Consider the following 18223-nt stretch of genomic DNA (forward strand, 5'->3'; position numbering starts at 1 on the left):
CGAGTGTGATGCGACTGCAGCGCCACAGTTGTCATACTCGCGTAACCACAGCGAGAACGAAGCAACTCCGTTGGTATTGATGTTAACAATGGCGCCTTGATTTGTGAGGCATAGAGTCTGCAGCATAAGACTCGCGTACTACCTGCGTCCCTGATCCCTAGCACACAGGATTTGAGCCTGGAGAAGCAGTGACTTGAGGCGATACGGAACACCTCTCCACGGAGACAGTGGAACCAAGAAACTGTCCCTACTCATACAGATGAGTGAGTGCAATGTAAATTGTGGGAATGCAGGAGGACGGCGTAGGTTATCTTCAATCAGAAAGATTGGCGACAATTAATAATAAAATGATGTCCATGGGTTGGCAGCTGCGGCGCCCGGCTGACCTTTTTATAGTTCGTACTGCCAACTCGTGTACCTGCTGCACTGCAAGTGTTTCGAGATCGGCCTATCGATTGTGGTGCGGTACTCTCCAGAGTCGTGAGTAGTCATCACATAAATGACAACTCGCAAAAGCTCAGAGCCTCTTTCATTGCAGGAGATACTCCTCTTTTGTGACAAGTGTAGCAGCCGACGGAACCTGATACATTACAAAACGCCCACAGAGTTATGTCGTAGGCTTATGTACAAGGTACAGGAGACTTCAAGTATTCAAGTCTCATGTATGGGAGTTATTTTAGCCCAGCTAGATGGGCGTAATCGAAAACTTTACGTTTCACATACATTCACACTAAGTGGAACAGTATTTCGTACCAATATCCTTCGCTACGAACCGTACTGTGGTTTGCAGAGTATGTGTGAGCTATGCTGCGGCTCGCATTCGTACTGTTGTAGGTTTTCGTCCTCTGTTGGAGGCCAGACTGTTTCGTTTAGTTGACATAGTTGCGGTTGCTTGTATTCTTCTTGTGTTGACTTGGTTTCGCAAGTGTTGCTTGTCCGCTAGTGGCAGCAGTGGTGTTATCGATATATAGTAAGTGTGGCCCTATTTTTGGGGTAACGTTGTTGTTCTTCCGGGTCGTGTGACTGAGTAGTTCGGTAGAGGACTCCGGAGGAGCCAAGAGGGCAGTTCGCGAACACGCCGGGTCTGCTGGCGGCACGCATGCAATGCCTGATGGAAGGGCTGCGGTCGCGAGGGTACACGATCTAGTCGTCATCCGGATCCATCAAAAGTTGTGTGGATTTTAATCCTAGCAGTGAAACCTCCACCATTGTGATATCTCGCGATTCTCCAGTGACTTGGGTTTGTGTTGCTGCTCGCAGTGTCACCGAGACAAAGAGCAGAGAGTCGAATGCTTGGGGAAGGCGGATCTAATTAGCTTTCCTCGACTTCTTGTTACTAATCGCTGCATTCTATGTTTTACTATTTATTAAGTTCAACTAGCGGTACTTTTCCTGCCTGCTGACCGCTAACGCTCCGGTGAGCGGCCCTAGAGGTTACTGTATGTAACGGCAGTGTACGTTTCCTCGCCTTGGCGCTGCTTTCCGGTAAGGCGTGTAGTTTTGACAGTTTCCTCGATTTGTAGGTCAGTTGGTGTTTCTTCTACTCTGGTAGTAGTGGTTCCTTTCTCCTTTCGGACGCTCTAAGCACAACTTTCTGAGGTCGTAGTGCTGACCACCGGTTCCGGCTTTGGCGTGGTGTACCATCGTTGCATTGGTTATCAGACGTTAGGTAGTTTCAGCAGATTATCATTAGTCATTCGTTAGACTCCCACTAGTCTGAGTTACCATCTTAAGTGAATGCAATTCTTAACTGCCTTTCTCATCGCTCGCGAAACTGTTTTTGGCCCGAACCTCTCAGAGGTCGATTCCTGGTGCGCCGTCTGTGATTGGTCCTTGTATTTTATTATTCTATTTGTTGTTTTATTGTATGTTTCTAAATTTTTTATATAATTGCTATTCTTGGCGTTACAGCACGTATAAATGATCGTGCTACCAAGTTTACCATAATTTTGTCTCACCTGTTTGGTGACATGTGTTTTTAAATTAACCTTTGCTGCTGTATTTGCTGCTAACCTCTATGTTTTATTTAAATTTTTTATGTAATTGAAATTCTTGGCGTTACAGTAGGTGTAAAGGTTGTGCTACCAAGTTTACCAGCATTTTGTCTCACCCGTTTCGTGATCAGTTGCCTGACTTTTTAAATTAACCTTGCTATTGCATCGCTGTTTTTTATAATTGCCGTTCTTAGCGTTTAAAGCCTTCAGCCGTGGTCACTTGCCTTAAAATTCTAACTGGGCTCACATTTGCTTGTTTTTAAAACATTATTTACTGTGTTTGTATTTTATGCTCATTTGGTAAATTGTAACGCACGGAAAGCCACTATTAATTATAGAGTTGTTTATTCTTTCATTAATAACGTCTGATATCTTTATTTATTGCTTAGTCTGGAATTACCCTTTTAAATAAATATGTGTAATTGCAAAAGGCAAACAGTAGTTCAAATACAAATGGCTCTGAGGACTATGGAACTTAACATCTGAGGTCATCAGTCCCCAAGAACTTAGAACTATTTAAACCTAACTAACCTAAGGACATCACACACATCCATGCCTGAGGCAGGATTCGAACCTGCGACCGTAACAGTCCCGCGGTTCCGGACTGAAGCGCCTAGAACCGCTCGGCTACAATAGTAACAATAGTAAGTGATTACAACCCCGTCCACAATTGTAACCGAATCCTGCCTTCCTTAACTACCAGGTTTCAATTTGTACATATGTGGATATAGATGTTGAGTAAGAGAGATTGTATTGATTTTAAATGGCTTGGGAATATCAAATGTTCTTCAAAACAGTCAGGTAAGCTAATCCAAAATGTTTCTCTTACCTGTAAGGCTAGTAAAGGGGAATACACCAGCGTTGTTGATGAGGACGTCGACGCCGCCCAGGTTGTCCTTGACCCACTTGAAGGCAGCCAGGATGCTGGCTTCGTCGCTCACATCCCCGGCGATCGCGTGCAGCTTCCCTGGCGCGTCTTTGAGCGCCAGCTCCTGTTGTGAGGCACAAATTCCATACTATACACGAGAAAAGAAGAAAATGATCAAAGCAGATCTCTCACTCTTAGTACAGCCTAGTCTTTCGTGTTTTGCTGTGCGTGACATTTCGAACGTTCTCATGACTACGTCGAATTTTTGAAAAGAACGATTTACGTAATTTGAATAAATATTCTCCAGTTGTACTTGAGAAATCGTTTATTTGGTTAAGATAGTACACACAGCCCAGGTTTCAGGACCTAAATCCCATCTTCAGGGGCTACAAAAAACGAGGGAAACAAGAGACATACTGTATAATATTAACTAACACTAAAAGTCCATCTATCTGGTCATACCTCAATTGCTTACGAGAAAATCATGCCAGCCATGTTATAAAGCCGCAAAGTTATCAAGTAGCATGCGGGATCCCCTGTGGATGAGGCATGAAAATATTCTCTGTATTTTACTAAGATGGTATCTGTTCTTTCGGACATGTCCGAAAGAACAGATACCATCGCTCCCCATGCAGCTCATTAGAATGAAATTACAACCAAATGAAAACCCTTAGCTGCTTACAGGCGTTGACGTACGTCAACGGGGACAGATGAAAATGTGTGCCCCGACTGGGACTCGAACCTGGGATCTCCTGCTTACATGGCAGACGCTCTATCGATCTGGACCACCGAGGTCAAGTGGCCAGTGAGTCTTATACATATGGTGTTGTGGGTTGGCAGGAGAGCCAACACCGGGTACTAGAGGAAGCCGAAAGGCACGCGTTTTAGCTCACGCAGGCTGGCGTGAGGTCTGGAACAGGACAAGGAAATCAGACTTTAGAAGAACGGACGTAGATGGAGAAATACTTATCTTTAATCCATTAATGATGAGCGTCGCTCTTGACGGTACATGATTACAGTATCAATAGTAGCTGGTACTGGCGCCTTGCTAGGTCGTAGCAAATGACGTAGTTGAAGCTATGCTAAACTGTCGTCTCAGCAATTGAGAGCGTCTGTAGATAGTGAACCATCGCTAGCAAAGTCGGCTGTACAACTGGTGCGAGTGCTAGGGAGTCTCTCTAGACTAGATCTGCCGTGTGGCGGCACTCGGTCTGCAATCACTGATAGTGGCGACACGCGGGTCCGACGTATACTAACGGACTGCGGCCGATTTAAAGGCTAACACCTAGCAAGTGTGGTGTCTGGCGGTGACACCACACTCTGGGTCTGAGTTAAAATGATGCAAGCTACAGCACGGCTATAGTGAGCATTCCAAACATGATATATGAGATCAAGTCATAAAATCAGGGTTCCCGTATTTTGTGGTGCATTTGTAACTAGATTCTTCCAGAAAGCAAAATGTTTATTATAAGTGTCGAAAAACAGAAAGGAAAGCAGCACTTGCAAAGCGAGTGAGGAAAGTTTGTAGCCCATTGCTAGTGTTTTTCGGTCTGCACATTCAGCATGCAGTAAAGGAAACCAAGGAGAAATTCAGGACGTGAATTGCAACTAGAAAAAAATAAATCAGTACATTTTAGTTTTGAAAGAAGCAGGAATGTAGCAGAATGAACAGTGTCTTGAGAAGAGAGTTGTAGGAGGCACATCAACAAAAGTAAAAGAAAGCTAATGAAAAGTAGTAGAATTAAATCAAGGATAGCTGAAGGCTATGCTAACTATCGTCTCGGCAAATGAGAGCGTATTTTGTCAGTGAACCATCGCTAGCAAAGTCGGCTGTACAACTGGGGCGAGTGCCAGGAAGTCTCTCTAGACCTGCCGTGTGGCGGCGCTCGGTCTGCAGTCACTGATAGTGGCGACACGCGGGTCCGACGTATACTAACGGACCGCGGCCGATTTAAAGGCTACCAGCTAGCAAGTGCGGTGTCTGGCGGTGACACCACCTATGGTATCTGTTCTTTCGGACATGTCCAAAAGAACAGATACCACCGGTGACCATGCAGCTTATTAGAATGAAATTATAATGATATGAAAACAGATGTTGACATAGTGACCATCTTCTGATTCTGTGCGGATGCACAAACAGTGACCGAACTCTTAGGGGAACGGCAACGCGCCGCGAGTAACGAGTATAATGGGCGGGGACACTACGAATCTAGTGCGGGACAGTACGTCGAGAATGTGGGTTTTGCGGGAGGTGTGCCAGAGATAAATCCCTGCAGTCGCACTATCCTTTGAGTCCTCGGTGGTTCAGATGGATAGAGCGTCTGCCATGTAAGCAGGAGATCCCGGGTTCGAGTCCCAGTCGGGGCACACATTTTCATCTGTCCCCGTTGTAAGCAGCAGAGGGTTTTCTTTTCAGTGTAAAGATTCTTTGTGTTAACCAGAACCACACCTGGTAAACAGGGAGTGACCGAATAAAACAAGAATAAATCAATAAACAGACACTGACTGACAGCGTAATGTAACATACGAAGCAACTGCGAACGGCCCGACATGAGCCATATGCGTACGACCGTAAAACGGAGGAGTACACGTCGTGAAATGTCAATTTATGAATCTCAGAAATAACTTACGTATAAGCGCCCAGCCCGCTGCATGTCGTACACGTCAAGCAAAACCGGTCAACAGACGGCCACGCGAACCGCAGTGAGAGTTCTCAGAACACGTAGTCGTCATGGAGCGTCGCCGCCACCGAGGGCGGAACAACCGACGAAATCATAGTTAACACCACGACGACGCTCCCACGTTTTCTCCCAAACGTCATCCACTACTAGAATTTCTGCATGAATGGCATTAACTTATCCAGGCCTGGTACAGAGTAAACAATTAAAGGCCGTTTTCCATCTAACTCAACCAATGCGGGCTGGTATCCGTTAATCCGCCTCAGTTACCCTGTGTCGGTGATTACTGCGCAAACACCGTTTCCACACCGTTTCCAGGTACGCGTACACCATAGTTATTCTACCACACAGAGATTTGGGTTCAAATGGTTATGGCTCTGAGCACTATGGGACTTAACATCTTAGGTCATCAGTCCCCTAGAACTTAGAACTACTTAAACCTTTGGAGAGAAGAGAACCACTTGTATGAATATCAAGAGCTCAGATGGCAACACAGTTCTAAGCAAAGAAGGGAAGGCAGAAAGGTGGAAGGAGTATATAGAGGGTTTATACAAGGGCGATGTACTTGAGGACAATATTATGGAAATGGAAGAGGATGTAGATGAAGACGAAATGGGAGATAAGATACTGCGTGAAGAGTTTGACGGAGCAGTGAAAGACCTGAGTCGAAACAAGGCCCCGGGAGTAGACAACATTCCATTAGAACTACTGATGGCCTTGGGAGAGCCAGTCATGACAAAACTCTACCATCTGGTGAGCAAGATGTATGAGACAGGCGAAATACCCTCAGACTTCAAGAAGAATATAATAATTCCAATCCCAAAGAAAGCAGGTGTTGACAAATGTGAAAATTACCGAACTATCAGTTTAATAAGTCACAGCTGCAAAATACTAACGCGAATTCTTTACAGACGAATGGAAAAACTGGTAGAAGCGGACCTCGGGGAAGATCAGTTTGGATTCCGTAGAAATGTTGGAACACGTGAGGCAATACTAACATTACGACTTATCTTAGAAAAAAGATTAAGAAAAAGCAAACCTACGTTTCTAGCATTTGTAGACTTATAGAAAGCTTTTGACAATGTTATCTGGAATACTCACTTTCAAATTCTGAAGGTGGCAGAGGTAAAATACAGGGAGCGAAAGGCTATTTACAATTTGTACAGAAACCAGATGGCAGTTATAAGAGTCGAGGGGCATGAAAGGGAAGCAGTGGTTGGGAAAGGAGTGAGACAGGGTTGTAGCCTCTCCCCGATGTTATTCAATCTGTATATTGAGCAAGCAGTAAAGGAAACAAAAGAAAAATTCGGATTAGGTATTAAAATTCATGGAGAAGAAGTAAAAACTTTGAGATTCGCCGATGACATTGTAATTCTGTCAGAGACAGCAAAGGACTTGGTAGAGCAGTTGAACGGAATGGACAGTGTCTTGAAAGGAGGATATAAGATGAACATCAACAAAAGCAAAACGAGGATAATGGAATGTAGTCAAATTAAGTCGGATGATGCTGCGGGAATTAGATTAGGAAATGAGACACTTAAAGTAGTAAAGGAGCTTTGCTATTTAGGGAGTAAAATAACTGATGATGGTCGAAGTAGAGAGGATATAAAATGTAAACTGGCAATGGCAAGGAAAGCGTTTCTGAAGAAAAGAAATTTGTTAACATCGAGTATAGATTTAAGTGTCAGGAAGTCGTTTCTGAAAGTATTTGTATGGAGTGTAGCTATGTATGGAAGTGAAACATGGACGATAACTAGTTCGGACAAGAAGAGAATAGAAGCTTTCGAAATGTGGTGCTACAGAAGAATGCTGAAGATAAGGTGGGTAGATCACGTAACTAATTAGGAGGTATTGAATAGGATTGGGGAGAAGAGAAGTTTGTGGCACAACTTGACTAGAAGAAGGGATCGGTTGGTAGGACATGTTTTGAGGCATCAAGGGATCACAAATTTAGCATTGGAGGGCAGCGTGGAGGGTAAAAATCGTAGAGGGAGACCAAGAGATGAATACACTAAGCAGATTCAGAAGGATGTAGGTTGCAGTAGGTACTGGGAGATGAAGAAGCTTGTACAGGATAGAGTAGCATGGAGAGCTGCATCAAACCAGTCTCAGGACTGAAGACCACAACAACAACAACAAACCTAACTAACCTAAGGACATCACACACATCCATGCCCGAGGCAGGATTCGAACCTGCGACCGTAGCGGTCCCGCGGTTCCAGACTGTAGCGCCAAGAACCGCACGGCCGCTCCGGCCGGCCTTTCCCGCATTACTAAATGTATTTGAGGGGGGGGGGGGGGCTCTAAACTATGGCGCAGAAGTTTGCCTAACTTTGTATTTGTCCAAAAACCTCCCTGTATGTAATCTTTACTGAAAGCATGTGCAAATTTTTGAGACAACGAGCCATAAATGGTAGAGATATATATTTCGTATTAACACGAATAAAAGGATTTTTTGTTTTCTATTTTGCGAAAAACTTTTTCAGTCGTCTTCTCTTGTAGCCATTTGCCTTGCCTATCTAAACAATGGTGTCAGTTTCTCTATTCCTATATTTCTCATCTAACTGAAACTTATTGAAGCTTCATGATAGCTATAACACCCTTCTATCTGTTTGCAAAAAGGAAGAGGATCCAAACCATACATTTGTACACTGTCCTCGGAGCAAGTATCACATAAACGTACTTGCAAGTAATCTTCGGGCTCGTGGTCATCAGTTCCTGAACAGCCTCCAAACCTTGTTAGAATCTAGTGATACAGCAACGTGTAAAATACAGTACTAGTTCGTCAAGAGCACCAATATCACGACATAGCTCCACACGCTGCTAATCTAATGCTCTTGGTATTTGAAATTCTACGGGAAGACGAAGCACAATTAACTGACCATATTCCCACGTGCTGCTCAGGGGTATATGGAACGCTCAGTCTATAAATGAATGTCACTCCTTAACTGACCATAATCACACGTGCTACTCAGGGGTATATGGAACGCTCAGTCTATAAATGAATGTCACTCCTGTATTCATGTGTCTGAATACTGGTGTATCTATACGTGTGGCTGTAATGCGCAAATGTCGCTCTTGTGTCCTGTTCTCATTTTCTGTCTAGATGGTACTTATAGACCTACACAAATATTCAATTCTCTTTACGCAGTTTTTGAAATAATTCATGCAGGACATATAAAAGATGATTTGCTAATTTAGATTAATAGTCATTAATATGGATTGAATGTTTACCAATGACGATTTATCATTTGTAATTGTGATCTATATATTCAGAGTGAGACGACGATTGAAAATTTGTACCAAGGGCGGCATTCAAACCCAGGTCTCCCGTTCACGAGGCAGATGCGCTAACCACTACGCCACCCTGGCACATTGGCTTTGCACAACTACACAGACCACCTACCACGCCTCCCTTCTCAATGCAAATTCCCAGCCACGCATCAGTCCAGGATCCCCTGTTATTTTCGATGCTCAGATGCTATTCCAACACAATTGGAGAGTATCTGCAATGCTTTTGAGTTTAGGGGGATAACAAGTGGGATGAGGTGTGAAAGGGAATTTGGACTGAGGAAGGAGGCATCCTAGGATAGTCCATACTGTCGTGGAAAGCCACTGTGCCAGGATGGGGTAGCATCAAGTGCGTCTGCCTAGTGTGCTGGAGACATGAGCTCGAATCTCAGCCTTGCTAAAAGATTTCATTCGTCACTTCAGTTTGTACACATACATCACAGACGTTTGAGACTTGAAAAGGTCTCTGGAATCATACAGTTTCGTTTGATTTCTTATTGAGTTACCAGTAGAATTTTTATAGCATACTACCTCGTGAACCCTGTGTTACATTTTCGCCTTGTTTACTCGTTTCATTATACTGTGGATGTTAAATTTGTTTTATATCGGAATCTGTCCCTTGTTAAGCCCATGTAACTTCGTAATAGGCGGGCCGGCCGCGGTGGCCGAGCGGCTCTAGGCGCTTTAGTTCGGAATCGCACGACTGCTACGGTCGCACGTTCGAATCCTGCCTCGGGCATGGATGTGTGTGACGTCCTTAGGTTAGTTAGGTTTAAGTAGTTTTAAGTTCTAGGGGACTTATGACCTCCGATGTTAAGCGCCATAGTGCTGTTTTTCGTAAAAGGTGAGACTTAAAAAAAGTAATGTATGGCGCACTCTGAGCTGTCAAAACAAACTGTACTAATGTCAAGTGTTGACATGGTTGCAGGGGCATGTTCCGATAGCCAATAAACAAAAATTAAAAACGGTGTCAGCAGGTCTCTACACACTTCGCTTCTTGTGATCACCAGTGCCTGGCTCCGAGCGTTTGGTACCGCACTTTAAGAAAATCATATTTGCTCACCACAGATTGTAAATGGATTTGGAGTGAGTACTGAGATATACAAAACGGAACTTTTGCCGTCAACGTGCATTATTCCCAAAGGCTCTACACTACTACGGAACGGATTAAAGATATATCGATAAGCGCTCTGCAAATTATCAATGTCATTACATTGGCAGTAGAGACAGATCGCGTTGAAAATAATCCTGGATTTTGTGTATGCGATTCACGGACATCTAAACAAACTGCATTCGATAGCCGGCCGCTGGTGGCCGAGCGGTTCTGGCGCTACAGTCGCAGGTTCGAATCCTGCCTCGGGCATGGATGTTCGTGTTGTCCTTAGGTTAGTTAGGTTTAAGTAGTTCTAAGTTCTAGGGGACTTATGACCTCAGCAGTTGAGTCCCATAGTGCTCAGAGCCATTTGAACCATTTTTTTTGCATTCGATATCTGGAATGGTCGTGGTGTAAAGCTTTGTAGATATAGACGCTAGGGCGTTTCGCTTCGTAATGGTATCATAGCTGAGATCTCGGTAACTTTTTGTTTCGTTTTAGGAAAATAAGGGCAGAATACCAATACGTTTTAGGTTTTGTAATGCACATTATTATGTTACTGATTGTTTTAATCAATTATGCTGCAGCGGTGTCGTGAAACGGCTTCGTCGTACGCCCACTGGTAGTGTCCCGAAAAACTTAGATTTGGTGCTAAGTCTTGCGGAAAATTAACGATTCACTTATATGTTTAAGGAAGGAAATCCGTTTTTATTTTCTGCGATAATCTTTTTAACATTTGGTCACCCCTTAAATATGAATGGCACCATAATCGTTGCCCGTGTCATAGGTCCTAATAGTACTGTTTCCTGATTGTGACTGATTTAAAATAAGCATAATGGCTTGGAGATCTGTATACTCCACAGGAAATGACTCAGTCATGTACAAATCTTACCTGCAGCGTAGCACTACTGGAAAACGCGCACCTTACGAGTATTGTAGCCGTGATACATCTTTGTTGTACTTACCTTTGAAAAGCCGCTTTTCGTCATTCGATTTAGTTTGATCTGCATTTCTGTCACCATTGACAGTGCCAACAAAAAACGTATGGAAATTAAGCAAATCAATCGTGGTTTGATGTTGGCCACATGAGAATCTCTTTGCACAAAAGAAAGTGAAAGCGGTACCTTTACTGGACGAACGTCTGCAGTTCACCCACTCGCTAAAAGCTTTTATTACACTTCAACTGGCAACCACATCGCTGTTTGTCCCAGTCACGCATCTGATACTACTGTTAACAACCTTAGGTATCTTTTTATTAAATATTACCAATTAGCGATGGCCTCAGGATAGTGGTTCAAAAATGGTTGTAATGGCTCTGAACACTGTTGGACTTAACATGGGAGGTCACCAGTCCCCTAGACTTAGAACTACTTAAACCTAATTAACCTAAGGACATCATACACATCCATGCTCGAGGCAGGATTCGAACCCGCGACCGTAGCAGCAGCGCGGTTCCGGACTGAAGGGCCTAGAGCCGCTCGGCCACTCAGGATAGTGCCTGAGCATTTAAACGCTACCTTGACAACGGATGTATTATCCCAAATACAGTGCCGTGGTGAAGAGTCCTTACCTTAATCTTCTCGACCCTCCTGGCCATTCCCACGACGGTGAGTCCATGCTTTAGCAGCGCCTGCACTATGGCAGCACCAATGCCTACACTGGCGCCAGTAACCAGTGCTACGCGTCCCTTGTATTTCTCGATGCCCATCGCTGTGTGAGCCAACTTACTGGCTCGGCTGTGAGACTAGCTAGACGAGTCGACGGAGTCTGCGAACCTCCCGGCGAGTACCAGCGATTTGGCGATTTAACGATAAGGGTATTACGGCACGCGCAAAGGTCAATGGTACGTTTATCTCTGGAATTCTGTGTAGCCCGGCAAGACAACCTTGTACTCTGTACACTCTTAAACAGATTTGCGTCAGGCGAAGTTCTTATCCTACGTCGTTGCACAATACTTCAGTCACGACATACTAATTGTCTTATTTGACATATCATCGAGATACTTCGGTTATAAGGAGATGTAGAAAGATTTTACATAAGTGGGGGAGTAGCCATGTATGTGAAAAACGGCAACCCATTTGAGTCAATTGATGTTTCAAAGTACTGCACTGGAAAGGTGTTTGAATGTTGTGCAGGTGTGGTTAAATTTAATGGAGCTAAACTTCTAACTGTTGTTATTTATAGATCCCCAGACTCCGAGTTCACAACATTTTTGTTAAAGCTAGAGGAGGTTCTTGGTTCACTTTATTGGAAATACAAAAAGTTAGTTATATGTGGTGACTTCAATATTAATTGTATAAGTGATTGTGCAAGGAAGAGGATGCTGGTAGACCTCCTTAATTCATATAATCTTATGCAAACCGTATTCTTTCCAACAAGAGTGCAAGGGAACAGTAGAACAACCATAGACAACATTTTTTTTCATTCATCATTACTAGAAGGGCATTCTGTTAGCAAAAAGGTGAATGGCCTTTCAGATCATGATGCACAAATTTTAACTCTAAAAGATTTTTGTGCTGCAACACGTGTTAAATATAGTCATCAGCTGTTTAGGAAATCTGGTCCAGTTGCTGCAGAGACCTTTGTAAACCTTATCAAGGAACAAGAGTGGCAAGATGTTTATAGCGCTGATACAGTAGACGTTAAATATAATGCTGTTCTCAAGATTTTTCTCGTGCTCTTTGAAAGTTGCTTTCCGTTAGAACGTTCAAAACAGGGTACTAGCACAACAGGCAGCCTGAGTGGCTGACTAGAGGGATAAGAATATCTGGTAGAACAAAGTGGCAATTATATCAAAACGTTAGAAACATCTAAATGCAGCAGCCCATTACACACAGTATTGTAAGGTGCTTAAAAATGTTATTAGGAAGGCAAAAAGTATGTGGTATGCAGACAGAATAGCTAAGTCTCAGGATAAAATTAAAACCATATGGTCAGTCGTACAGGAAGTGGCTGGTCTGCAGAGACAGGTCGAGGATAAAGAATCAGTGCGTAGTGGGAATGTCCGTGTTACTGATAAGTCGCGTACATGTACAGTATTTAATAATCACTTTCTGAATATAGCAGGTGAACTAAATAGAAACCTAGTCCCAACAGGGAATCATATAGCGCTCTTAGAAAAAAGTGTTCCGAGACTGTTACCTGAAATGTTCCTCCATGATACTGACAACAGGGAGATTGAGTTAATAATTAAATAACTAAAGACCAAGAACTCTCATGGATATGACGGGGTATCTAGCAGAATACTGAAGTGTTGTTCTATGTATGTTAGCCCAGTACTTAGCCATATCTGTAACTTTTCCTTTAGGAGTGGTCGGTTTCCAGACCGATTAAAGTACTCGGTAGTGAAGCCACTTTATAAAAAGGGAGACATTGATAATGTTGACAATTTTAGACCTATTTCTATGCCATCGGTGTTTGCTAAAGTTTTCGAGAAGGTTGTAATATACAAGGTTACTGGAGCATTTAAATTCACATAATTTGCTGTCAAATGTTCAGTTTGGTTTTAGAAATGGTTTAACAACTGAAAATGCTATATTCTCTTTTCTCTGTGAGGTTTTGGACGGATTAAATAAAAGGTTGCGAACGCTAGGTGTTTTCTTTGATGTAACGAAGTCTCTTGTCTGTGCTGACCACAAAATATTACTGCAGAAGTTGGACCATTATGGAGTAAGAGGAGTAACTTACAATTGGTTCGCCTCTTACTTTAAGAACAGAAAGCGGAAGGTAATTCTCTGCAATATTGAGAGTGGTAGTGATGTTCCGTCCCAATGGGGCACTGTTAAGTGGGGCGTTCCCCAAGGGTCGGTGCTGGGGCCACTGCTGTTTCTTATTTATACGTATAAATGATATGCCTTCTAGTATTACAGGTGATTCAAAAATATTTCTGTTTGCTGATGACACCAGCTTGGTAGTGAAAGATCTTGTATGTAATATTGAAACAGTATCAAATAATGTAGTTCATGAAATAAGTTCATGGCTTGTGGAAAATAATGTGATGCAAAATCACAGTAAGACTCAGTTTTAACAGTTTCTAACTCACAATTCAACAAGAACCGATATTTTGATCAGACAGAATGGGCGTATTATAAGCGAGACGGAACAGTTCAAGTTCCTAGGCGTTCGGATAGATAGTAAGCTGTTGTGGAAAGCCCATGTCCAGGATCTTGTTAAGAAACTAAATACTGCTTTATTTACCATTAGAACAGTATCTGAAGTAAGTGACACTTCAACACGAAAAGTAGTCTACATTGCATATTTTCATACGCTTATGTCGTATGGTATTATTTTTTTGGGTAATTCTTCTGATTCAAAAAGGGTATTTTTGGCTCAGAAACGGGCTGTTCGAGCTATATGTGGTGTAAGTTCGAGAACATCTTGTCGACCCCTATTCAATAGTCTGGGAATTCTGACATTGCTCCCACAGTATATATTTTTTTAATGTCATTTGTTGTTAGCAATATTAGACTATTCCCAAGAGTTAGCAGTTTTCACTCAGTTAATACTAGGCAGAAATCCAATCTGCATGTGGAATGCACTTCCTTGACTCTTGTGCAGAAAGGAATGCAGTATTCTGCTGCATCCATTTTCAATAAGCTACCACAAGAACTCAAAAATCTTAGCAGTAGCCCAAACTCTTTTAAGTCTAAACTGAAGAGTTTCCTCATGGCTCACTCCTTCTATTCTGTCGAGGAGCTCCTGGAAGAGCTACAAAATTAAGCAAATTCCAGTGTTACATTGTTGATTTTCTTTATTTAAACTTACGACTTGTCACCTGAATATGTTTCTTTATATTTCATTTTATCTGTTTCTAATATCGTGTTATAATTTCATGTATAGACTCGTTCCATGACCATGGAGACTTCTCCTTAATTTGGTCCCACGAAACAATAAATAAATAAATAAATAAATAACGAAATGTACCAGGGGCAAGCAATAAGTAATGCAACACTTTTTTTCCCGGCAAATTTCAGCTGAAAAAAATGCGGCATTTGCTGTGGGACATCGTGGAATATTGCCGTTTCAGACCAGATTCTGTAAGTTCCTATAGGTGGCGGCGCTTTACATAGCCTTCAAAATGGCGTCTGTCACGGAGGCGAGTTTCAAGCAGAGAGTTGTAATTGAGTCTATTTAGCTGGAAAAACAGAGCATCGCATATATTCATAGGGGCTTTCAGAAGGAATACGGAGACCCGGTAGCGACAAAAGCACGGTGAGTCGTTGGGCGTTGCGTCTGTCGTCATCGCAACGAGGTCGAGCAGACCTCTCTGATCTTCCGCGTGCCGGCTGGCCGCACACAGGACTGTGACACTTGCAATGTTGGAATGAGCGGACACTCTCATTCGAGGTGATCGACGGATCACAATCAAGCATCTCGCTGTTTGCCTCTGAAGGTAGCCCTGACATACTGTCACTAGTTGGGGTATTCAAAAATGTGTGTTCCCCTCTGGGTTCCCCGCCTCCTCACAGAAGACGATAAGGAGCAACGGAGGCCCATCGGTGCTTGATTGCTTGTGTTTCAAGAGGCTCATTGAGACAATTTTTGTCGAACATTGTCCAGGGCGATGAAACATGAGTTAATCACTCCGAACAAAAGGATACCACCTCTCCTCCGAAGAAAATGTTCAAAGCCGGAACCTCAAACGGTAAAGTCGTAGCGACGGTCTTATGAGACTCTGACTGGGATATTCTGTTTGATGCCCTCTCCCATGGTGCAACCTGCAACTCCGAAACGTATTGTGCTACCCTCACGAAACTGAAGAAACGGTATCAGCGTTTCCATCGCAACAAAAATGCAATTTAATTTCATCTCCATGACAACGAAAGGCCTCACACAAGTCTGCGCACCCGAGAGGAACTCACAAAACTTGATTGGACTGTTATTCCTCGCCCACCCTACAGCTCGGATCTCGTACCTCTCAAATTCTATCTCTCTGCCCGATGAAAGATGAACTCCATGGGGAGCAGCATGTGGATGATGGGGAGGTTACCCATGCAGCAAGGCTTGACTCCGACGTCGACAACCAGAGTGGGTAACACGCGGATGTGCAGTCCTGCCAGTAAGGTGGCGTAAGGCCGTCGCATTGAACGGCGATACTGTTGAGAAATAGCCTTCTGTAGCCATGAGACTAAGGAGTAATATGGGGTATTGGAATCCTCAATAAAAGTGTGGGGTCCTGCCCACTCGTCTGATATAGGTTTCCTAAAGGATGCTGCGTTCTCGGAATGCTATACAATAGTTCAAGGAAATCACTTTATTTATTTATTTAACCTGGCAAGATTAGGGCCATCAGGCCCTCTCCTACATCTAACCAGGCATTCTACTTATTTTACAATCCTATGTTTTAGTAGGCATGTTAAATTACATCTAGTACAAAAAAATGAAATAAACGATTACAAAGGCACACCTGGAAAAATACATACATATAGAGTTTATATTCGTAGATCATAAGTTCAAAATGGTTCAAATGGCTCTGAGCACAATGGTACTTAACAGCTATGGTCATCAGTCCCCTAGAACTTAGAACTACTTAAACCTAACTAACCTAAGGACATCACACAACACCCAGTCATCACGGGGCAGAGAAAATCCCTGACCCCGCCGGGAATCGAACCCGGGAACGCGGACGCGGGAAGAGAGAACGCTACCGCACGACCACGAGCTGCGGACACATCATAAGTAGTGTTATAATTAGACATTATTGAAGAGACAGATTTTAAATAGGAGTGCTAGCAGCAGGGAGTATGAGGGAGACTGATGGTCAAGGGAGGAGAAGAATAGAGACATGATGAAACGTAATTAAGGAAATATAAAGGAAAAGAAGACTGCGTGGCTAATAGAGATAGATGAAGAGGAAGGCATCTCAGGAGCAAGATAAGGGATGCTAGATTTGCCATTTGACAGATGAGAATATTGGCCTTGTACATTAATTTTGTGGAGAACGTTATGAGGATGATAGCAGGAAATGCTTCAACTTCTTAAAAGCAGCAGTGGATTGAATTTGGCGCAAGGTAAGGGGCAGTTTGTTCCAGAGGCGGACAGCGGCAACTGAGAAGGTGTTTGCAAAAGTTTTTGTTTTGTGAGTAGGCACAGTTAGGATGCCAAATAAGAGTGACCTCGTGTTTCGATTATGATGGCATGACAGGTTTTTAATCTCTGAAGCAAGATATTGGGGTGCTTGCGCGACGAGGAGTCGGCGAATGTTGCAGGTGTTATGCACACAGGCATTCATGGTTAGTTCTAGCCGTCTTTTGTTTTCACTACTCATGCTTTGTTTTTATTACAATGAAGAAGGTAGATAGATGGTTCAGATGGCTCTAAGCACTATGGGACTTAACGTCTGAGCTCATCTGTCCCCTAGACTTAGGACTACTTAAACCAAACTAACCTAAGGACATCACACACATCCATGCCCTAGGCAGGATTCGAACCTGCTCCCGTAGCAGCAGCGCGGTTCTGGTCTGAAGCGCCCAGAACCGCTCGGCCACAGTAGACAACACTTAACTTTGTATTACAAGAACGTGTCGCAAGCGATGGGCGACAGCAAACAGTCAGTGTCCTTCTCTATATACTATGTCCATACAAACAATGGATGTGGGTCACTAATAACTGCTGTCGTAGTGCTCTCCTAGCGCCCGTCTAGTACTGTGTCCGAGGCTGGCAGGAGCGGCGCTTATATTCTCTTCTTGTAGAGGCTGCTCCTGTCGTGGCATGGTCCCAGTCAGAGAGCCATTGGCTGACATCGTCTCACAGCCTTCATTGCTCTTACGTTCTTCATATTAGTGCCGGGGCTTGTCGATATGCCGGAACATTCCTTCCCCTCCGCCCCCCGCCCCAAAGCGACGAACCGTCGTCGTGTAGGGAGCGCGACCACGGCGGGGAAGACAGGAGTGTGGGCACCTCGCCGGACCGGAAGCTGTGGCTGCAGGGGACGTCAAGCTTCCGGTCGTGCCCCGCCATCCGGCCTGCGCTCTGGCGGAAACGTCTCCCAGAAAACAAACAGAAGGGTACGCATCCGAATCCTGATACCAGGAATCATATGAAGAAGGCGGTGATTGCTGCGGTGTGCGAGGGTGCAGCTCCATCGGTAGGACGAGAGGAGGCGGATGGGGCGAAGGCTCCCTCTCCATGGAGTTGTCCCACGGTGTCGTGAGGACACCCTCCGGCGGCTGCTTTGGCCGCGATGTCCTCAGGACCCGTGAATATGGCGGAAGAGACACTGCAAGACCATCGTGCGCGTGACAGAGGTGAAGCTGATTTTCATGTCGACGCTGCAAGCCATCTGGACCTGAAATGAGAT

At 43.9% G+C, this 18223-nt stretch overlaps 1 protein-coding gene across 2 annotated transcripts in view; it reads right to left on the reverse strand.

Moving 5' to 3' along the window:
- Nucleotides 1–18223, reverse strand: part of LOC124776573 (farnesol dehydrogenase-like) — a 129383-nt gene that overhangs the window by 28356 nt on the left and 82804 nt on the right. The window contains exons 1-2 of one of the 2 annotated variants that reach the window (XM_047251619.1): nt 11495–11704; nt 2824–2986 (exon numbers count right to left, since the gene is read on the reverse strand). In XM_047251619.1, coding sequence (XP_047107575.1) covers nt 2824–2986; nt 11495–11632 — 301 coding nt within the window. In that variant the 5' untranslated portion in view covers nt 11633–11704. Of the gene's footprint in view, nt 1–2823; nt 2987–11494; nt 11705–18223 lie in introns of those variants that run through there. The other variant, XM_047251620.1, reaches the window with a different exon arrangement.

This window comes from Schistocerca piceifrons, chromosome 2 (assembly GCF_021461385.2).
Source record: "Schistocerca piceifrons isolate TAMUIC-IGC-003096 chromosome 2, iqSchPice1.1, whole genome shotgun sequence".
Classification (NCBI taxonomy): domain Eukaryota; kingdom Metazoa; phylum Arthropoda; class Insecta; order Orthoptera; family Acrididae; genus Schistocerca; species Schistocerca piceifrons.